At 40.2% G+C, this 23,721-nt stretch overlaps 1 protein-coding gene across 5 annotated transcripts; it reads right to left on the bottom strand.

Annotated features, from left to right (window-relative positions):
- Window positions 1–172: 172 nt before the first annotated feature.
- LOC128874065 (spectrin beta chain) lies at window positions 173–23,721 on the bottom strand. Of its 5 annotated transcripts, XM_054118336.1 has the most exons (13): window positions 23,582–23,721; window positions 17,262–17,450; window positions 10,820–16,726; window positions 10,644–10,735; window positions 10,433–10,537; window positions 10,217–10,359; window positions 9,974–10,032; window positions 9,433–9,489; window positions 8,055–8,156; window positions 6,670–6,825; window positions 5,668–5,935; window positions 5,196–5,378; window positions 173–3,069 (listed from the first exon to the last, which is right to left on the bottom strand). In XM_054118336.1, exons 2-13 carry the CDS (start codon window positions 17,395–17,397, stop codon window positions 3,066–3,068), a joined length of 7,212 nt encoding a protein of 2,403 aa, XP_053974311.1. In that variant the 5' UTR covers window positions 17,398–17,450; window positions 23,582–23,721; the 3' UTR covers window positions 173–3,065. The 5 variants fall into 5 exon arrangements, with proteins under 5 accessions (XP_053974311.1, XP_053974312.1, XP_053974314.1 ...); XM_054118337.1 differs by lacking the exon at window positions 9,433–9,489; XM_054118339.1 differs by lacking the exons at window positions 6,670–6,825; window positions 8,055–8,156.

Raw genomic sequence — 23,721 nt, 5'->3', positions numbered from 1 at the left:
AATTCTTATGTTTAAATTACGATTATTGAAAGCAATTAAAAGAATCGTTTCCAAGAATAATTCAAAATACGCGTGTCACCACTTACTCATCGTTTTCATTAGTACGCTAGCGTAGTAGCGTGTTTCTCAATTAGTACATTGAAGAACAAAGTAAATTAGTACAACAGTAAAATTTGTTCGTTACTATATTTACAAAATTTATTTAATGTAAAATAATATTGAAATTGTTGGGTAAGTAAGTACTTTAATGGCGGTTCTCAGAAGTAATAATAAAACTACATTAGATAATGGGTTTCATTTCCTGGCAACGAAAATGTCACCTCTGCGTTGGATATGTATGTCGACATAAAGAACATTTTCAAAGTTACTTAATCGATTAATCGGTAGTTTTTAATAAAATGTAATAATGCATTTCCTAAAACCAATGCATAATACATAATTGCAGTTATAAAATTGAACTACAGATGATGGAAATAATAAGCTTCAATTTCAACATTACTAATTAAAATGACTAAAAATTAATATTTTCTGTAGACATTGTTCCTTATATGTCTTTCACTATCTTTGTTTTTTTCTTTATAAAAACCATTTTACAAAGGTTCTGCCTTGTTTTTATTAACATTATATATGTATATATAAGCATATAAACAAATTTTGAATTTGTACAGGCAAACTCAAAAGAAATAAAAAAAAAAAGTAAAATTATTCTAGCCTTCAATTTGAAGGTAAGATGAGATATAATTTTGTAGCTCCATTTTTTAATTACCCTGTACAGAATATTCTTAGGAATTATGGTAAGAGGGATATTTGTACACGAAGTACAATCTGGTAGTTTTACAATTATCATGTATTATCTATTATAATAATTTTTATTTCTTATAATTTACTGTTCTTCATTGTTTCATATTTATATATATATATATATTTATTTATTTATATATATATATTTATATATAAAACACATAGCTATGAAATATCAAGTTGTGTGTAGTGTAGCAATGCGACTCTGAATATTTAAAAAATATCTACTAAATGCACATGCATTAAATTAGAAAAAAGCGAAAGTGTTGCTGATTTTGATTAGACTGTTATTACCATCATTTTCAACCTTATATTAAGCATATTGCGTTACCCGTGATTGTATGTACAAATCAGTGAAGCGCATGGTACAGTAGGTAAAAAAACATGAGACGTTTCGTGAAACACATTCTCGGCATGTGCTATGCAGAGGAACATTATGAAAATTGTTGTTACCGATAAGTAAAAAAAGGTTCATTCCGAAATATGGAACAAGTCGACATCAGGTTGATCGAGTCGCATTGAAATGAGACGATAGAATACAAATAAATTTTCTCTAAAAGTCAATGGTTAGTCCGTGCCGAACAAGTTTCGAGCACGATCCTTCATAAACTTCGCGTTGATCTTATTCTTACATGCTATACGAAACAAAACGAACGTCATAAATATTTAAAAACGAAAAATAAAGAAAGTTAACAATCGCACAAGTCACAACGCGATAATTCAGTTGAAATCAAGCGGGACACTTTTAGGTTGAATCAACATCGATTAATGTGATTTTAGTGTAAGCACACGCTTGATAAGAACTTGCATTGCGCGCAGAGAAGTTTAAAAAAACACTTAAACGTCCCTTCTTCTTGTCTTTAATTTCATAGAATCATGATATTTGGGATCTTTATAAGAGGAAATTTTTCGAATTATTACAGTGTTCCATTCTTTATAATTCTCCAATGCGTTATTCCCGTAGGGCTCAGCATATTTAACAATTTGTTAAAAGCTAATTTATATTTATATATATAATATTTATATATTTATTTATATATTTATATATCATGTCCCAAGTTAGTGTGCTTCTTAAAAATATATGGCAGTCATCGAAACGCAAACATATCGTTTGCAGAAAAACGCAAAATCATATAATAAGAAGTACAGAGGCGAAAGAAATGTGAGAAAATTAAAAAGTCGGCTGAACCCTTTTCTGAAATAAAATTAAGAGGGGTTAAATCATAAATCAAAAAACGTTACTTCTGCCTACAATAGACAACGGGTTGCTGCGTAAGTTCTATAAACAATCTTTTGCTGGATACAGATCAGAATATAATTTTTAAAGCTTGGCTACAAATTTTGTATACAGAACACGAAATAGTGCAGTGTAGATATTTTCACTACTCTAACATTGTCAAAGACTCTCAATAAGTATTTAATATGACAGAAAATACAGTCCTGTTAAGGCACTGTTATATAGTAAAAGCGTTATGTAGCATGTAAAAAACAAAGACTCGTTTACTCGAATAACTTCATTGTGCGACGGGTATGTTCAATATATACGTTAAAAATTGCTCATGATGTACAAATTAAATATTCGGTAAATATACTACTATTTTCAGCATACAGTGGTATGTTTACTAGCTGATAGAACTCTTGCAGCAATCAAAAAATAGCTTTAAAAACCATTTTTTGTTTCGATTAAAATTTACGCAAAGCGATATTACAGACAAGATAATACCATATGAAATTAATTTATATTATTTCTTTTACGAATAATAGTATATCACGTTTGAAAAAATAGGTTGAGAAGATGTTTCACGATAGAGTACATTAAATAATAACATGTACGATAAACTTTTTGATGATGGTAGAGACATCCAAGTTAGTAAACGCTCGATCACGCTAACATGGGACATATCGAATGTGTGTCACTTTCTCAACTAGCGGTATATTGCAAAGTGTCCAAAAATTCCTTGAAGAACTAAAAACGCAATTAGACTTCGAATGGCCTACCGCACGTGAAGTATTTAACACATACAGGACAGCTGTTTAAATATTCTATTATTCCGTGGCTGATAGTAGTCGAGATGTAGGCATTTCGTTAAATGACTCATTTAGTAAACGTCGTCCTTCAATTCATTTCGTAAAACACCATGGCCGTGTGTATGTCACCTAATTTGTTATGTTAGCGTTGCTTTAACCACACAGAGCGACGAAACATTTCTCTTTAAACGCGTGTGTTGTGCTGAGCGGCTTATACCGAACTTCACTGCTCCGGTTTAGCTGAAAATTGGCAAACAAAGTAAACATTAAATTAAAACCTTAACGCACTGTGATACTGGAGTTTAAAATTTATGATTTATGTATCAATTGAGAGTCGCGTGGGATTTCCACAAGAAAACACAGTACAGTCCATTTTTATCCTTACCATTTTGTTATCTTTAAAATGTAATGTACAATTGTGAAGACAATAAAATGGGTAGGTTGAAATGGACCATCGTTGTATACGAGGAAAACATTACTACGTCTCAAAATATCTTTTGATTCTACTAATGAATGTTATCCTATCACTCAAAGTCTGACGGCCATACGAATGCTACACATAAATTCTAATAATTGAAGTAATATGCACGAATCAACTCGCCTGTTGGGTACCGCGTGTATATACAATTTACCTCCAATAGAAATGGCAACAACGTTTACGTTTTACAAAGAAAGATCTCTGAAAGTTCTCTGACAGCAAAGAAGCGTGAAAAAATTAATGATGTAATGAATAAGCGATTATAAAAAGGATAGCCACAATTATAAATCAGCAACGATACAAATTATTGTAATCTGTCTACGCATATAATAAATACATCATACTATGCGAACGAAAGAAACGTTTTTATGAAAGCAATGAAAAATGCGAATAAGAAGCGCCTGTGAACTGAACTGTTGGATAAACGTGACGCGTTAAAACGATCGTGTTTCATATATTTGAGTGATACGAATTTTTTTTGTAAATTGTAGAAATGCTTAGAAATGTTTTGTCGCTAAAAATACAGCAATCTGTTAGGTAATACGGTCATCCATCTCGCTATTCGTTGAACGACTGACACGGAATTTAATGTAATTGAGACTATTTTGACGGTCAACGAATCTTTTTTGGACTTTGCTGTCTTACTTCACTACTTTGCTGTATAATTTTAGAATTTTAGAATATCGCAACATTTAATTTAACATTCAATTACTATATATATATATATAATTTTATTTATGATAGCAATTGTTCTAGAACAAAAAATTAGTAATTAGTCCCAAATCTATAAACGGATAACGAAATAGGACTGTAATTAGCGACTCCGAAGTTTCACAGAAACTAAAGGAACCTCTAGAATATGAAACACAGTAAGCACTGCACATACACGTTCTCTTACTTAGAGAACCTCGGTAATCATTCCGCATTCACAATTGGAAGAACATTCCTCTTGTACTTCTCGAGATGCTAATCATAATATATAAAAAAAAAAATAAAAAAAAAAGAATATAAAGGAACAAAAGGAGAAAATCAACTGGAAAACGATGATCAATTAATCGTGCAATAGTACGACGGTAATGATCTAGGATTTGTTGTGCGACTCACCGCCAATCACTAAATGTTGTTCCAATTGTGTACTGTTTTCTTACGTTCATTGGTTTCACTTTCTACTTTTTGGCTTTTCTAAAATATGATAAATGCAATATGATCGAATGAAATGGATGTCTGCCAGCGCTAATCGTATAATGGAATGACTGGGAAGACCTCGAATTTTTTAACTGTCATTCATTCTGATGCTCCGAGGTGATCACCTGCCACTCGTATAAGGATGATCAATAACACTCAAGAAAAGAAGCAAAGTATCCGTTAATGCCTATACTTTTAAACCTACAATGGACTTCGTTACTTCGCTTTCAGAGATATAGACGGCGAGAGGGGGCTATCAAATTAGAGCACTGAATAATAATAATAAAAAAAAAAAAAAAAAATAGGAAAATGTTACATCCAAGTCGACACACAGCGTTACCCTGTAAATATAGTTTTACAAGGTCTTCTAGAACGAGCATTTAATAATTACACGTTAATATTAATTACTTTAACAATTGGTCGACACGGCTCGTCGAGTAAATAAAGAAAATATAATTAACATTCGTCAACGATGAAAATATAAAAAGCGAAATGTACAATTGTAAACATGTTATGAAATTGGCTATCGATTCGCAAGGTGAATGACGAAAAAAGAAATGTTAGACAAAGCACGTGGACAACAGATGCTCCGTTTCCTTTGAACTTCCATGAATCTCATAATTTCGCGTGATATGTAAGCGTTACGTAATGTCATACGCGGGATACAATAATCTTTTCCAGAAACTCCTATCTCTAAACTCACTTTTTCTTGAGAGTGAAGAAGCTACGCCGCTTGGTTTCGGCTTGTGTGGGCGCGGGCAAAGTATGTGCCCTGGACGTACTTGCACCTGATGCACCCTGTGCTGCTTGATTCAGCATTGTAACCCATTCGTTCATCTCAGCATCGTCTTTGGCCTGGAACAGGAAGTCGGATCCGCTTTGCGATCTGCAACATTTAATAAATAGATCGTTTGAAAACTTTTGATACTTAGGACCAAGTATCAAGAATTTAATACTGTTTTGTATCGTCATTTTTGAAACATATATGCATTACTTAAATCGAGATCTTATTAGATTACTAGAATTGTTGTATTACCTCATTTTAATATTAAGCGATGCAGAATCACATTGGTATCGATAACCTTGACGAACTTTGCGATACACGTAATGCGAACGTGTTTGGCTACTGACCGTCATTATTATACAATTGGTAAGAATAGTTTTATACAGCTTACTTTACTCGGAAGACGTGTTTCTTCTTGGTGTAATCGTTCGCTACGGTAATAGTTGCACCTCTCAGATCGAGAGGACTTTCTCCCTTGTACGATTGATCAGGAGCTGCTTTGTACGATTTTTGGTCCGTATATACGCACAAACTTTGGCCACGAACAACCATGTACACCTTGTGCCAGGACCGATTGGACGCCTTCTTTGTTGTGCTCTCCCATTCGTGTTTTCTTTGCAACACGCCTTCGAATTCGTCATCGGTAGGACTTCGTTGCTCTGGAAAATCGTAATGTAACGTAAAACAACTGAGAAATACAAACAAATCGATGAGTTCATTTATTTGATAAGTCATTAGAAACCCGAATTATCTACGTTCCACTCGGCATCCAGTTTCCTTTGGATACACAACAGGGCTGCAAACATGTAACATAATTAATTTCCTATAAATCGTACATTTATTACAGAAAAATTCATTTCAGGCAGGAAGATGATCCCGGTAAACAGCTCCCAAATATGTTAGACGATGCTAAATGCAATTTAAATACCCAAACATACACGCGCATTCACGGTGCAACACCATTTCTAAACAGATTCAATTCTAATCGCATACAATTAGTAGGATGCAGCAAAAATTTGACATTACTGTTAATATTGGTATGACCCACGTTCTCAACATCTTATTTCTCATAGCACACGCCAGTATCGTCAACAAGGCTGAAAACAGAAGGATTAGTAGTTGTTCGATGTCGGAAAAGATTCGGTTTCACAAAAACCTTGAACATCTGACGTAAGTAACAAAGGATTCGTTAACTTACTTTAATTGCTAATTAATATATCGCTAACGTGTTCTTAAATAAAACAGTAGTTTACATAGATATTGATTCCATTGGATCGTAGAAATTAAATCGCTCCTTCTTATCACTGTACCGCTTGAAATCTCCGTTAAGGAAAATGAAATGGTAGGTATCACGTTGGAATCGTATAGGATGGTTCATATGAGAACTGCTTACCGGAAATGCTGCGTTCATCGTCACTCACGCCACTGCGATCTAAACTCGGCGACTTGGCAGATTTTCTCCAGCGGAAACTTCTGAATGGCGACTTGCTGCGACTACGTTCCTTACGTCTTAAAGTACCAGACTCGGAACCGCTTCCACCTTTTGGAGCTTTCAACGATACACGTAACACACACGATATGATTAGCTACTTACTCTTTATATCGAGAGCCTAATTTGTAGAATTGGTCAGAGGTAGGAGTTCATTACTAACATACGTACATATACGATACCATATTTACCGAATCATGCCAATTTCAAGTAAATACCCATGCAATACGATCATGCGACAATTCTCTGCTTTCATCCTTGTACAATTTGTTAAAAATAAAGAAAAATTGTTTTCATGGAGTCGATATTCAGCAATGTTCATGTCTGTACATAGACATGTAATACACGTAACGTTTTATAAGAGATTTTTATTAGAGAATCATGACGACTTTTGACAAATCTTTTGGCAAAAAAATATTAGAACGCGAAAACTTCTGTTGCGGGGAGCAGCCACAAACATCACGAGAACCACAGTTACAACTAGTACCTGTACCAGTAAGTCCTGCGCCGGCTTGGTCAGGTGTTGCAATAATTGATATGAAAATGGAAACTATATCATCGAACGACTACAAGGGAAAATATTTGGTACTACTTTTCTACCCGTACGATTTTACTTTCATTTGTCCCACCGAAATCATACTATACAACGATCGTTTGGAAGAATTTCAAAAATCAAGTACACCTTTGTCAATTATTCTCTTTTAGTTATCGCCTACAGGAATTTTCACCAAAGTTCATAACGATTAATATATCAAATGTTAATATTAAAGATTGCGAAATAGTAGCAATTTCTACGGATTCTGAGTATTCACACCTAGCATGGATCGTAACTCCACGAAAACAGGGCGGTCTGGGCAATATGAAGATCGCCGTTTTATCGGATCGAAATCACAAGATATCGAAGATGTACGGCGTACTTAACGAAGAGGAAGGGATATCCCTAAAGGCAGTGTTTCTCATCGATAAGAATCAATTGATCCGACACGTCGCGATCAGCGAAAATTGTTTGGCACGTTCTGTTGACGAAACTTTACGAATCCTGGAAGCTTGTCATTTCGCGGACAAATTTGGTCACGTGTGTCCAGCTGGTCCAAGAGAAAGAGTGGATAGCTTCCACAAAGAACCGAATTATTTTAGCATTACATAATCACGAGTATTCGATTTGTAGCTTGTTGTAATTACCCGCTCAAGTTTTAAAGAAAATATATTCTTTATGTACGGAACTTTGGGAAATTCTTCGTTTTTCGAACGACGAATAATGTGATTAGTTATGCTTTAAGTGAACTTACTTGTTGGACTGGATAGACCTTGTGCAGATTTCATGGGTGAGGAAGTAGCGGATGGTGTTGCTTCTCCTCGCATAGATAGACGTGCAGGTTTCTGAGCATGCACTATATACCACATACCAATTTTATCATGCTGTAGTTTAGAATTAAATATTACGAGTTGAGGGGATGAAACTAATGTACAGAATCACTAATATAATGATTGCTACATTACGGTTACAAGAATATATCGATGAAAGAACAGATGAAATAAAGGCTACAGATGAAGTACTTCGTAGTAAATTAATAATTTGCTACAAAAGTATTTGTTATAGAAGGAAATGTTATGCACGCGTAAAGAAGCATAGTTCGAAATTGTAAACACCATCAAATCTACGTTTCTTTTCTACGCTTACCTTTTTTCTTTTTTCTTTTTTTTTTTTTATGAAAAACTAGTTTCTTCTTATGCGAATCGCAATCATCGTTTGAAGAAAATGTGAAATTTCATTATCGAATAATACATATTAAACACTACTATTTAACAAATGCAATATTTAATTTAAATCTCACTTAATCTGGTTCAATAAATGTTTGTTCTGTAGCTCGGTTAGAACGGCGCCGTCACCTGTTATAAAGAGTTAATAAAAGCAAATAAACGATTACAGTTATAATTATAGCGATAGGTGCAGTTGGCCTAGGGATATGCTGAAAGAGTTAAAGTTTTTCTAAAATTATGATTTAACCCATATTGTGTAAAAATTTAAATTGAAATACGTTTACTTCAAAAACGACACTTGTCACACAATACAGATTAATTTTAATGCGAAAGAAAAGACGAAAAGTCTGCTGTAAAATGCACCATTATGAAACGATTTAATCTTATGTTCCATCACCAGCTTAAAGGAACAATGTAACAGGATCTATGTATATGTAAAATGTAACTTTAATCAGTTATCAAATACCAGATTCTCATTCATAGAACAAGAAAGTAACACTATTGCGAAAGGGACGGAAACAAGATCGAACAACAAATTGTTGCACTGAAATCATTTTACGTAAAAAATTCACTGGTATTTAATAGAGTGACGTAATTACGAACAATAAAATTAGTATACGCTACATCATTTTATTGCTAAAAATTTCTCAATATCCTCCAAATGATTTTTCAACCCTTCGAACTCGACAGTCATAAATAAATCAAATAAAATAAATATGAGTTATAGAAAAGGTAAATGAAGTGGACGCAAAGTATGTTGAACGATGCACAAGTGTCTGAGAAATAATGCACTGCTTGGTGATTCTCGAATAGTGAAGAACAAATGTATGATTTTCAAAGAAAAATTCAAACATAAAATAATTTCGGTCTCAAGAAGGGCAATATTTATATCGTCAGGACACTCACCTTCCTTCGGTTTATCTTGAGGCTGTGGTGTACGTGTAGAAGCCTTGCGATGTGCCACTGTGGTTTGTGCATTCCGTGCCGCATTTTAGGGTGCATTTAGGAGGGATTTACAATTGGAACAAACGGATAGTCGATGGAACGGAGTCAATTTCGAAAAAAAGGTTGGAGAAAAAGGCAAAAATAAACGTGCTGTTAGCAATTTCATGCTTATTCAAAACAAACCAGTTCGTAAAACCAGTCGCCTGAGAGTTAAGTGTACAAGTGAAAAGCGAAACCGTAAAGTACACATTGTATTAGTAGTACAATATATGTATATATGAAAAAATCCATATTCATTTTTGTAGTACAATCAAGCAATCGGTGATTATCATTCCTGGATTATTACTATTATCAAAGGACGTTAAATTTGTCTTGCCAGAAGACATTGTAACCAAAGCTTTCAATGGAAACAGAACCTTTGAAGATGTAACCGTTTTGAACCAAGTATTGTTTAAAATGCCCTTTAATACTTTGTGCGATACATGATACATATTTTACTTACCATGTGATTCGTCTTCGCCGGCAGGACGTTCTCCACTAGTTACACCATCAGCTTCGGCTCTATAACATTTTTATTGTTATTTTGTGTTTGAAATAAAGCTGTATGCATTATTGTATCGTAACTAGACGAATTTTCATTATTTAACTTTAGGACCCAGTACACTATAATTTGCTTACTGGTTAAATGTTCTCCACCTTAGAAACTAGTATGCAACAACGATACAAATACTGAAATATAGTGTACCTTTCACTGGGCGGTTCATCTGGACTAGTTACCGGCGTTGCTTTAGCTAATCGAGCTGCCTCGGCTGCTGCTGCTTCTTCTTTCTTACGTTTCTCTTCTTCCTCTCGCTCCTGTTCTCTTCTCTTCAACTCTTTCAACTCAAACTATAACATGTCCGCGTTCCCACAAATTAAACGAATGAATGAAAATAAAATTTGGATTGGAGAAACTACTAACCGTGGTGAGTCGATGCAAGGCACTGAACCTTTCCTCTTGTGCAGCTGCCGACTTTTCGAATGCTTCATGTTTCTTAATTAGATTCTCAACTTCATCGATCGTGTGCTGTAACAATTACATTTATAATAGAACAAAATACATTCAGAAATAATTAAATCGATAATTGATGAGACTATTTAGAAAAAGTAGCAATGTAAGTATCTGTGCTTACACCAAGTTCTTGGCTCATAAGATATGGTTCTTGAGCAATTAGCCATGCCTCAGCGACCGCGGCATCCCTGGCGAATTGATAGACTTCCAGAACTTAAATGTTGAAAAAATTATAATTACTATCAAGACTCGTAATATCTGGATTATACATGAAAAATTGTATACATGTGTACTTACTGAGCTGCAAGTTCTCCCAACGTTCTTCCCATCTATGCAGCAATGCGTTTCTATGATCAGTGAGAGCTGCCAATTTTTCCTTGATTTGAGTACTGGCATAATGGTTCCTAGCTAATAAGTCCTTTCCTAGATTAATACACGCCATTAAGTTGTCCTCTCTGGCGTCGATCTCAGCCTTCAAACTCTGATGATTGTTCATCAGAAGCTCGACACCAGCGACGTCACGAGGCTTCTCAGAGGTGTTCATTTGACGCACGACGTCATCCATCCAGATCATTAGAGTTCTGACCATGTTGAAGAAGCGGAATAGATCGCCGGTGTCCTCTAATTTCGCTCTTCTTTCGTCGCAGAGCGACTGGAGATTGTTCCACGAAGCCACAACTTCTCCCTCGCGGTTTGTTATCTCCCTGGCCTTGTCGCCGGCGTAGCTTGCTTGCAGCTTAGCAGATTCCTCCTGGATCTGCGATACTTGACTCTGCAGCGTGGACAGATCTTGCATGAAATTACCGTGCTTTCGTTGAAGAGCAGACACAGAGCCAGCGTCGCGACCAAGATCGTCGGACATGGCGTTTTGTTTTTCCAGAATTCTGCCCAGCACATCCTTACAATCGTGGAAGAACTTGTGCAGCTCGCGGCTAGCTTGCAGCATTTGCGTACGCGTCTCGATCAGCTCGAGCAAGTCTTGCCAGACCTCGTTCAAGCCATCCTTCCATTCGGCGATAGTCGCTGCGTCGGAATGGCCAGCTGCGATCAACGAATCTGCGATGCCATTCACCGCTGCAACTCTCTCGGAGCCTATCGCTTCCGTGTCTCGAGCGAACTCTTTGAATCTCTCCCACAAGAGCGTCACGTGATCATAATCCTGGCCCAACTCGTGGCTTCCCGCGACCAATTCTCTCTCCGCGATCCATTGTTCCAGATCATCCACCTCTCTGTTAAGCATGAACAGCTGAAGCGCCTCGTCCAACTTGGCTCGTCGTTCGCCAGCCAGATCTTTCAATCCGGCGTACAACTTATCCACCTGTGACTGTTTAACGGCAATCTGATCAGCCAAAGGATGCTGATCGTTGATAAGCTGCCTGGCCGTTTCTCCCAGCTGACGGATCGTCTCCGCGTAGTCTTCAACGGCGTGCTCCAACGATTCGTGTTTCTTCATCAGATTCTGAGCAGAAATTTCGTCCTTGCCACGATCTTCCACCATCATGTACAGTTCTTGTTCGCTCATCCAGGACTCGGCCTCGGTTGCGTCGAAGAAGTACTGCTGAGCCTTCTCGTTTTGAAGCAGATGCTTGTTTCTATCGTCCACGGCATCCTTCAACTCCTTCCATTTTTCGGTCAACTCGGATATAAGTTTTCGGAACTCGGGGCTGTCTTCGTGTTCCTCGTCGATCAGTTTCTGTCCATTATTGCATACCAAGTTGATCCTAGGCTCGTGATTCTCGATTTCCGTGCGGAGAGACTGGTTCTTCTTTTTCAACATATGCACGTTGAACAAAGAGTTCCCGTACTCCGTACTGGTAGCCTGCGGCATCTTCTCAGCGATCCAGAGTTTCTCATCCTCCACGTCGCGCCTAAATTGGAACGCCTCCTTCTTCTTCTCGAGATGACGCTGGCGATCGATCAGAGGCGCCTTCAATTGAGCGAATCTCTGCGCGACCTTCTCCTTCTTGCATTTAATCTCTTCCATCTTATCATCGGGAACGGTACGTTGCAAATGTTCTGCCTGTTTATCGAGCTCTGTCACCTGTCGCGCCTTTACCGCCATTTGCGTCTCGATCATTTGTTGTTTCTGCATCAAGATGTTGACGGATGCCAAGTCGGAACCAGTGTCGGTACTCTCGATCTGTTTCTCCAGCTCGTTCATCCAAGAATCGATGTCGTCGCAAGTCTGGTGTATGAGAACCTCCCGATTGGCATCGAACAGACGTTCTCCTTTATCGTGAGTGGTGGTTTCAAGTTCCTCGAACTGATCGGCCAATTCGGCCACCTTGGGTTTGATGATCTCGGCCAAATCCGGTTTCTGTTTAATTAATTCTTCGGCGGCCTGTTGCAACTGCTGCAGACGGTCCTTGTTGCTCGCGATCTCCGCCTCGAAGGCTTGATGTCTCGTCCATTTACTGTGCACGGTTTTCGCGCTTCTATAAGTTTCATCCTGGGCCGTGATATGCTTCTCCTGCACCCACTCGCCCAATTCTTCGCAGTCCTGCAAGAACATTTGCAATTGCAGTTGATCTTTCAGCTTCTCCATATACTGATTGGCCTTCTCGCGATTGATACGGCGACGATCGTTGATGTTCTCTGCCTTCTTTTTGACTTTGTCAGCCGCGAAGTGACCCTCGTCGACAAGTCTTCCGGCGAATTGCACGACAGAGTTGATTTTCTCATCGTTCGCATCCATCGTCGTCATAAAGGCCTCGTGACGCTTGATCATATGCTCCGCCTGTTCGAAATTGGTTGGCGTTTCGTCCTTGGCGAGAATGTGTTCTTGCTGAGACAAAAGCACCTCTGCCTGGCGAGCGTCGCGATCGAAGACCTGTAGATTCAACGAGTTCGACAACAAGATTTGCCGATTGTACCACATTTGATGCAATTCCTCCCAACCCATTTTCAAAGCGTTCAATCTTTCTCTCAGGAACATGTACTGTGTATCACCGTCACCCGCCTCGCTGGTCAACCTCTCGCCGTACTCCATCATCTTCTGATAATCATCGGTGTAGTTGTCGATTTCTTCCTTGATGTTCTGATGCTGCGTTAATAGTTTCTCGGCATCGGCCAAGGTGGTCGGAGTGTCCTCGCTGGCAACGTCCGTTTGCGTCTTGGTCAGCCAGGTCTGGAAGTGATCGAGGTCTCTCAAGAATCTGTGCAAATCACCCGCTTCCTCTAACTTGGCATCGCGTTCTTTCAACATCTGAGTTAACTGCTCCCAAATCGTATGGATCTGCGTAATTCTCTCGCGAATCATCTCTGGATCTTCCAAGTTTTGCTGCTGAATGTTTTGAGCCTCCATTTCCAAAGCATCCAATTTAGCCTGTATAGCTGCCAAGTCGCGTTCCATTCCGCTCAGTCGACGCTGCAGAGTCATAACACCGGTCAAGTCCATCTCGAGACTATCGGTTTGCTGGAGGATACGTTTCTTGTCTTCGATCCAGGAAACAGTTTCGCGACATTCGATGTGGAAAGTCTGAACACCGTGAGCGGAATTCAGCTCGTCGCGTTTATTCTCCGCCTTGTCCCTTAATTCGGCCCACTTCTGGTTCAGCTCGTTCTGACGAGCGACTATTTGCTCGGAATTTGGATGTTCGACGTGCAACAATTGTCTCGCCAGTTGATTCACGACGGCAACTCGCGAGGCATTCGCGTACATTTCTTTCTCGAAGCCGTTGTACCGATGCTTCATGATCTCGACGTCTTCGATGTCCTTGGCAGGAACCATCGTTTCCAACATACGATTTTTCTCACCAATCCATTGCTCGACTCCGTCTGATTCGCTAAACAGCTTATACAAAGACAACGCATCCAACAGTCTTTGCTTGCGCAGCTTGGCCAGCTCCATCAGTTCTTTGTATCGCGAGTCTATGGAAGCGAGTCTCTCCAGTACTTCCGATGACTTGGCGTCTTGCTCCCCAAGCCCCGACGCTTGTTGATGAAGCTGATCGATGGTGGTAGCATAGTTCTTAAGCTCGTCCGTGACGTCTTTGTGCTTCTTCAACAACGACTGAACATTGGCTTCGTCTCTACCGACGTCTTCCGATGAAACCAGTCGCAGGGTATCCAGCATCCAAATATCGATGTCATCGGCATCTGCGAACAATTGATGGTAGTCGACAGCTTCCTCCAAACGCTTTCTTCTGAACGCAGCCAAATCTAGAAGATGATTCCACATTCCCAGAATCTCTTCAAGTCTTTCTTGGATGCGGTCGGAGCCAAAGTGTTGCTGGCGAACCAGCTCGTCTCCAACAGCGGCCACGGACATCAATTGCGGTTCGTGCGATTGGATTTCGTTTTCCAAAGCTTTATGTTTCGACAGCAATAAGTTTATAGTCGTCAGATCGTGGCCAATATCTCCCGTCGATACAATTTGTTCCTTCTCCTTTATCCAATTCTCCTCGTCTGCCATGTCCCAGTAGAACTGCCAAAGTTTACGAGACTCCTCCAACCTAGCTCGACGTTCAACGGCCAAACGGACCAGTTCGGCATACGCGTCTTCGAGTTGCTGCACGCGCTCGACGATGATGGTTGGGTCACACGGCCGATAACCTTCCCCGTGTTCCAAAAACCTTTGACTCTGCTGAACGACAGCTTTCACTCTTTCCCCTAAAACGTTGATGTCAGCTTCCACGAGAGAATGCTTCTGTAGAAGATCTTCCACGCCCATCAAGTGCTTTCCGTAATCATCGGTTAGCAAGCGTATCTTTATCTCTTCCATGCTGTCAAGGATGTACAGCATCTCCTGGAAGTTCTGTTGTAACTGCAAAGACAATTCCAATCTCATTCTCCTAGCGTGAAGCAATTCTATCAGATAATTCCACAATCTCAGAACGTTATCCTTGCGCGCGTTGATACGCTCGATATCGTGATAGTTTTCGGCTTCGAGTTCTTGCGAAACAGCCATCACCGCTTGAACTCGTTCCTCGTACGCGAAGATGTCGGTTTCGATGGCTTCGTGTTTCTTGGCCGCGGCCTCGACCGCGGCAAGATCGAAACCGAAATTATCTTGCGAGACCAACCGTTGATTCTCGGACAGCCAAGTCTCTCGCATGCTGGCTTTTCGATTGAACCTCGCTGCCAATTGCTCCAACTTCTCCTGACGGATCAATTCCTCGCGCAGAGCCAACTCTCGCTCGTGCTCGGCCTTCTCCAGCCTCTCCCATGCTTTGTTAATGTCCGCGATCATCTTGCCCTCCTTCGGTGTATACGGCTTTTGATTGTTCGCTCGCATCTTGGACTGCAGAGTAAACAGTAGCACCTCGAGATTACCTTTCTCGACGAACTTGGGCGGCTTTTCCACGGTACGATAATTCGAGAACTGTGAAAGCTGCGATTGAACGCCGACCAGCGAATTGGCGAATCTACGGTCGCCCAGAGCCTCTATAGTGCCCTCGATCCAGCGCAACAAGTCGCTAGTCAAGCTTTCGTATTCGTGTATCATGCGGTCGTTCTCCATCGCGATGCCGACTACTTTGCCTATCCTTTTACCTTGAACAGTTTCCTGTTTCATTTTCGAGAAGTAATGATAGTACGTTACCACGTAGGTGATGATCGATTTCTCGTCCGGATGATCGACGAATATATCCTCGGCATCGAGAAGTTTCGTGAGACCGAGCTTATCCTCGGCCACGTTGAACGCGTTGTTCAAATTGTAAATGGCGTTCGATTTCGAGAGCTTGTCGAACTGAATCAAGTCGGGACGATGTTTGTGAATGATCGCGTTGAAAGCCAAGCCATCGCGCCAGGACGTGGTAAAGTTCCGTACGTTCACGTTGTGGTACCCGGCTGTCTTCATCTGACACCAAAGAAGCAAAGCGTCTTTCGCCGATTTCGTTTCCTGATTGTCCGTTTCCTCGATAGTGATATCCTGAATTTGGAAACGGAGAATAATGGTCCAGATGAGACCCAAGCTCAAACGAGGATTTCCATCGACTATGTCGTGAGATCCCATGTTCTCCAGATGTACCCTTTGCTCGCGCAAGAATTGCAGGGCTTTATCCACGTTTTCCAAACAATGAATTCGCATTTTTCCTTTCGTTGGTCGCGGCAAGCGTTCCCCGGACAGAATTTCCAACAGCTTTATAAGCATCTTCCCGTCTCGGAGATCGACGTACAAATCGCCGATTCGGCATGAACACCGAACCAAATGGGAGTTTACCCATTTCTGGAAAGTCTTTTTTTGTACCAATTCACGTTCACCTGGTCGTGGGAGAAACAATGAAAAATAGGTTAGACTCTGTACAAGAAAAATCACTTTATGATAAGAAATAGTTCGAGTTGCGTTTATTTTCGTTCTGTCAGCGATACGATTACTTTTCGATACATTTACCTCTCAAGCTATAGAAAATCTTATCATAGTTCATTTTCAATTGATCTTATATTATCACTTTGAAAATCCAAGTTTTTCTTATTTATATGTATTATATCGTAATACGCAACATCGCCGAACCGTTACATACATTCTTATTGGTACAACGATCGTTACTAAGAACTTTCCTCAAAGAACATAGATATAAAACTATCAACTTATCAAAAGGCGTATCTGTATCAAAGGATGTGGCGATATAGTTGGTCTATCGTTTAGTTTCCGAAGCAATCAGGAAAGAATTGTTACAGTTATATCCCTGCTATGTATTACATGTATGTATATTTTTCTAAGGTCACTATGAACGACCTTACCGATTACCGACAAATGGACTAAATGGATCGGGGAAAAAAGAGTAGCGATGCATACCAGCTAACGCCTTGATCCGTGAACGTTCGAAAAGTCTCGAGCTCGAGTTTCCCCCGTCGTATTCGTACTCATCGACAATCTCTTGTTGTAACGTGGGGTCCCAAACCCCTCGCACCACCGAGATGTCGGTCGTCATTTTGCCAATCGGACCAACAACTCACTTGTGTCTTACCCTGCGAAAGGGCGCTCCTGAAACAGAATAAAATGAGTACAGAAACAGTGCGTTGAGTAAAAATTGCTCGATTTACAGATCGAGAACTAGAACGATATTTGAATATTTGCATCTTAGCTGCGATTACTTTTCTTTTTTTTTTTTTCGTTTTTTTTTTCCTGTCATTTGCAACACACTCAAGTATCCGTTCTGCTACTTCGTTCAACCTTCGCCGAGATAACAATTGCAGAGTAATCTTATCTTTTCTCTTATGTATTTTATATATCTTACGTCGAGCGTTAGATAACAGTTTCAATCGGGCCAGCGTTTTACAATTAACTACCGAGTCTCGAGATCAACGTCGAACGAAAGTGCGATTCTTGAATGGTACAAACACATGACTAATTCGAGACCGTAACGTGCTTTCCGAATAATAATACACGCAATCTATTCACGGAATTGCAAATGAAGATGCCTTGATCTTTGTACACCGGCCTAACCGCTAGCCGTGCGTTTCACTCGACGACACGGTGAACTCGTTGGAAAATAACTTTGTTCAAACAGGAGACGACGAATTACCGATGAAATTTTGACGATTCGCTTCACTCATTGTCGGCCGTGTCTTTTATCCGAGCGCGACCGAAGGACATGGGCGTGTCGGAAAGTAGGATATCGCGAGCATTTAGGAGAGTATTAAGGAGAGCAATATACGTACGATACATCGCTATTGTCAAGTGCGCGTACAATTTTGTTTCCAGGGCGTTTGGTCTGACAACGCGCGTTAGTGTTACGTCCTCAAACCGCGTGGGAGCTCCTGGACGAGTGATTACATCACGCGAATGATGTCACACGTGCGAAATATGCACCAATGGCGTCGCAACAGGGATCGAACGAATCAACGGTGAACGTTCTTTCCCGATGTACTAGTCGAGTAATTTCAGACGCTACAGACAAAAACTGTTGCTCTATGCTTAAACAATTACCATTATATTTTATATTTAATTACCATTATCAACGAGGGAGGATACTACCAATTACCACATTTAAATACTCAGTTTCCTTTATCTCTGACATTGAACTCTACCTAATTTGTTTACTAGCTCGATTCCTCGGTCGTTTTCGGTGAACAACAACACTCGTTCATTGAATCGATGGTCTTACCGAGCGTTCCGCGGGGCAACTCGACACGTCCTCTGTGTACTCGCGCAGGTAGCCGTGCAAAAACTCAAGGAAAACCACAGTAAGTCGATATGAGCGACGTTGCTTGACGGTGACATTTCACCGCTAGCTTTGCAAAGGCAAGAAGAAAAGATCCAGCGCAGTTCGAGTGAACCGAGAATGCCTGTAAGGGCGTCACCGATACCTTAGCATTTAGAAAAATTGCTCTAAGCAGGTACTCCGATGGCTGAGAGAAGAAAATAATCGCTTGGGTGTCTCTTCCTGGGGCACGTTATTTAACCTCTGCTCGACGAGTGGGTTTCTTCAACGGGGTCACGGATGCCGTGAAATATCGTAAAATTGCATGCACCTCCGTAAATTATTGCCGCCTAATTCTTGTCGCTTTACGTTTACATATTCTATTCTACGATTTCTTTCATTCGCCAGATTATCGAAACGACCCGATACTTTCACGCAAGATCTATCTCCGTCGGTGATCGGCGCGATATTGCACGTTTATCGGAAAGAGATCGAGATCCACCGGTGACCCAATTTCCTAGTCTCGCTGGAGTAGGTAAGCAAAATTCTCATCTAGATCAAAATCTCTATACGTTGACGTTATTCGAATAAAATTGTACCCATCTCCGACCCAAACGTTCGATACACCCCTGAGAACGAAAAGAAAGTTACACAGGAATGAACGACATTTTTGAGCGTCCGTTGGACACTAGCGGTACATTAAGAGCAATTAGAAGCAAGCAACGACATACTTAACGAGAATTGTCGAAGAGGAAAAGAGAGAAACCAGGGGCAAAAGAGTAGGAATATTAGTGGCCCCGTGCCGAGTGGGCGAGGTAAAATGAATCACACGGTGAACGACACGTATAATCGTGGAAGGTTGATTTTACTACGACGAGTAAATCGTTGAGATCGCCGACGCGACGCTCTGCGTTTACTTTCGTCGACTTTTCAACACAAGGACGAATCGAACGATCCCGACAAACAACTTTGTATTCGTTGTTTGCGCGTCATAAAAATTAGTCTACGCGATCTATCCGAAACCTTCGTATTAGCAATAGATGAATATTTTCACGACCTTGAACGTTCACCTCCATCTAAACAGTAAAAAAAGAGACTCGTGTTCTACGCGACCTTTTGCTCGCGAATTCTAACGAGGAAGCAGCCAACGAAACCGAAGGAAAGCAAAACTCGAGCGGAAATGAACAGCGAGGCCGAGATGAAATTCCACTGGGAACTGTAACAGGCAACCGGACCTTTGTGTACCGCGTCGAGTTTAGGGTTAATTTGCCGTTTAATCGGTTCTCTGTGCATATTAAGTCGCACTTGAAGCGGCTCGTGTGTGTACCCGTTTCTCATCCCGTATAAAAGACCGCGCTCTGTAGATGCCGCAACGCTGAAGGTAAGATGAACTCGCCACGAACGAACACACAGCGTCGGGATATTGATTTTCCACCGGGAGTCACCGTGGCGCCAATGTTCACAATATATGTATATTATACACAGGGCGGTACACTAAAAACGCAATGTCGAAAAAAAATCAGTGATCGTAGACGGTGTCGAATGCAAGGGAGTCTTTTGGCCTGGAATACTGAAAAGATGCCTTTTCGCGTAACTATCCGGCGGAAAAATGTTCATCGTAAAGAGGCCGTTAGCCGTACGAATGGAGGATCGATAGGAGAGAAGATAAAACAATAGCTTGGAGGAGGATGAATTGGAAGAGAAATGGGTGGAGGACGTTACGAGTTGTGAGACACCCAGAGACACCCAGAGACACAAAGACTAGAGGCTAGTGTTGGGGAAGGAAGAGTTGAAATAACGAAACGATAAACTTACAATTAGAGATAGTCGAAGAAGAAAGAGGAAATACGGCGACCTGCTTTTCAACGTCCCTATCCGAAGGATGCAGTCAGCAATGCGACTTTATTTGCTTCGGAAGAGGGGTTCATCGGCTAATGAGGTTAAGAGCGTAGCTAGCGAGTAGCGATGCGTTTACTAGAATATTGAGTAAACGCGTGTAACAACGTGGTAAGGTCTACATATACCGCTAATCATTCGAACTCAATAATTAGTAAAATAGAGCTCAAGGCGCGATGAATTTCCTCGTAATATTTACAAATACTCCGAAGATCGTTTCCTTCGTCGTACAATCAAATAGTATTAATATCATCGGCTGGTAGGAAGTCACGTCTATTTTTGTACTATTCGACGCTTCCCGAGCGTAAAATAAATTATTCCGTAGACCAAAACACGCGCTAAACGCCAATGTAGGTAACTGTTTTACCAACAAGTGCGTCGACCAACTGTGTATTAAAAATGTCTGTCGACGCAACGTTTGTTTGTGTTTCTACCAGCACTCGATAATCGTAACCGGCCGAAAAAGGTCCGCGGTAAATTATGATTGCTTGCATCCGAAATTCCTTGGCACGGTGTGGTTTTCTATTTATCGAGGATGACTCGGCACGCGGCGACGAAAGGTCAAAACCCTGCAACTTGCGGGGATTCAGAAAAGCAGATTCAATCTATGGCGAAAGCTAATTCGATCGATAACAGAGACTAGTCGGTCGCGTAACGCGTCTGGTGCAACAATAAAATTGGAAAAATAGGTACGTACTCTTGCAGTTATTACGTATCTCGCAAAAAATACGCGGCCGACAGGTATTTTCGTAAAACGCAACGATAATACGATGAAAGATGATATACATATAAGTGGAGATTGGAGCACGAAGGCCGAAAAAAAACGTCGATTAAGGTTGTGGAAGTGGCACTCCATGAATAGAGTATGGCTACTTGCCGCTGTACACGAAACTACGTCACGTCCGCATTTACGCTAATCTGGCGTCGACCGGCAGCTTGGTTACCTCCTCATTTACTTGGACAACGCGTTCGCTGGACGCATCGTTTGATCCTGAAATGTTGTTTGGTTCGCGACAAACGGAGATCCGAATTCCCTACAATTCGACGAACGTCGAGGGATAACGTATAAGTTAAACGAAGCCTTTATTATTCCTTAGGTGAAATAAAATCAAGTCTGAGATGAATGGGCTTACGCAAACGATTAAATTAATTCCGAACCAGTTACAATTTTACGAACTCGATTGTAAACGTTACAACGTAATTTTCCCATGTACTGTGTAATCGTGCTCACAGATTCTCTGCCAAGAGTGCGACTCTACGAACCTATACCGTACAAGGTTACAATTATCGAGGGTCAATGATTGTATTTTATTTCTCCTTGAATTGCGCAAACATTACTTTTTCTTGTATTTATAGTGAATGTTCGTATTCATAGCAACGTCGGCGTCGTCCCTGTAAATAATTTACTGGGTCCATTTCTAAATAACTATCTATGATCGTTTCGAAATTACTTATTCTACGAAAACTAAAGTGCACGCGGTTCGTGTAATACGCGCAATATTTTCAAGTACAGTTGTTCTGGTACAATTTGAAAGGCCAGACGTGACCAAAAACGTAATCCGGAAGAAGCGACCGGCACGACACTAATTTATTAATTTATGCCAAAGATCCGCATACGCCCAAGCTCGGCAACGGTGACGTAACTGTAAACACAACACTAGTAACGAAAAGAATCGCTCGATCGAAGAAAGCTTCGTTAAACGATCAGCTTGTTTTTTTAACGAATCCAAATATTTTAACCTTTGTGCTCGGCCCTTTCGAAACCGGCACTGTATGACACGCGTACAAATCGCTATAGATATAGTTTTCTTTTTTGTTTTTGGTCAGAACAAAAGAATAAGTGGTTCCTCTAAATACCGTACTTTATTTACAAGTTCGTGAGCAATTCAAGAGTTTTTAACGATGACTAAGCAGTGACTTCGGTACCGTGACGAAATCATTTGCACCGCAATTTCTAACAGCGTCACCAATTAAATATCTAAATACATATACAGTGCGACTAGATCGTTATTATTAAAACATACTAGCGCCAGAAAAATGTACGTAAAGATTATACGCTGGCGTCTGTATAGCGTAGGTATTTTTCAAAATGTATATGTATAGGTGTACGTTATTGACGTGACATTTTTTTTCAACATCTAAAAATGTTTCATTCGAAAATTGTTGTAAAAACAAAAGTCAAGAAATTGTAATTCAATACGTATTTACATTGCATAGACATATCTAACTAACGAATAGAAATATACATGATATTTCTACAAAATCGTTTAACGTAAAATTCCAATGAAAATAGGAGAAAAACAAGATACGGGAAAACTTTTTGTACCGATATTCTTATTATGGTACAAGTCATTTTTCGTGACAAATGTCATGTATTTGTCAAGTACTAACAAACATTTGTTTGTCATAGTAAAAGTATTTACATAGTAAAAGAACCGTTCAATGTACTGGTCTTCCGACGTTACCACAATGCCTGACAGATTTTCAGTGGGAAGCGAAATTAGGTCAGCAACAGATAGGGCGTCTTGACAGGTGAACGAAACCATTCAGGGGACACCATGTAGCGGAAATTAAAGTGCTATAAATGAACGCATAACCGCGATGAATACATATATATGTATTTATATGCGATGATGATTTAACCGCGGAAGAAAATGAAAATGATAGAATGCGTTAAATATGGATTTAACGTCGTACGGGTTAGACGAAAAAAATGTCTGAGCAATCGTATCGCAACAAGGTGATACGAAAAAGCTAATTCATTCGTTCGCACAGTGGGCAGGTTCATCGTTAGAATCGATTCCGCACTCATTTGAAATCATTGTTGAGGTAAAACGATACTGATAAATGACAAACGGTATCTTGCACACTCGAAACACAATCGTAGTTTCAACACCGTCTGAAGTGATAGCGAAGAAACGTCGAATAACGATTCAAAGCAGAGAGAAATCAAGGAAGCTAAAGGCGGCACACGCCATTTTTATCTCTCAAGTGTTAGCCATCACGAGACAACCGATCGTAAAACACGATTGTTTTCTCGTTTTTCAAATGAAACTGAAGAAAATTGTGTACTAACCTTCTTGTGAGGATACCCCGCGACACCGTTTTATCCCAGTACTTGCATAAAAACCCGTCAATGTACACCAAAAACCACCGATAACGATCCACACAAACCCATCCACACAGCCGACCGGCGCGCAACTGACTGAGCGCATA

The sequence above is a fragment of the Hylaeus volcanicus genome, chromosome 3 (assembly GCF_026283585.1).
Source record: "Hylaeus volcanicus isolate JK05 chromosome 3, UHH_iyHylVolc1.0_haploid, whole genome shotgun sequence".
Taxonomy (NCBI): Eukaryota; Metazoa; Arthropoda; class Insecta; order Hymenoptera; family Colletidae; genus Hylaeus; species Hylaeus volcanicus.
The sequence above is the reverse complement of the archived record's forward strand: the minus strand, read 5'-3'. Positions and strand labels throughout refer to the sequence as shown.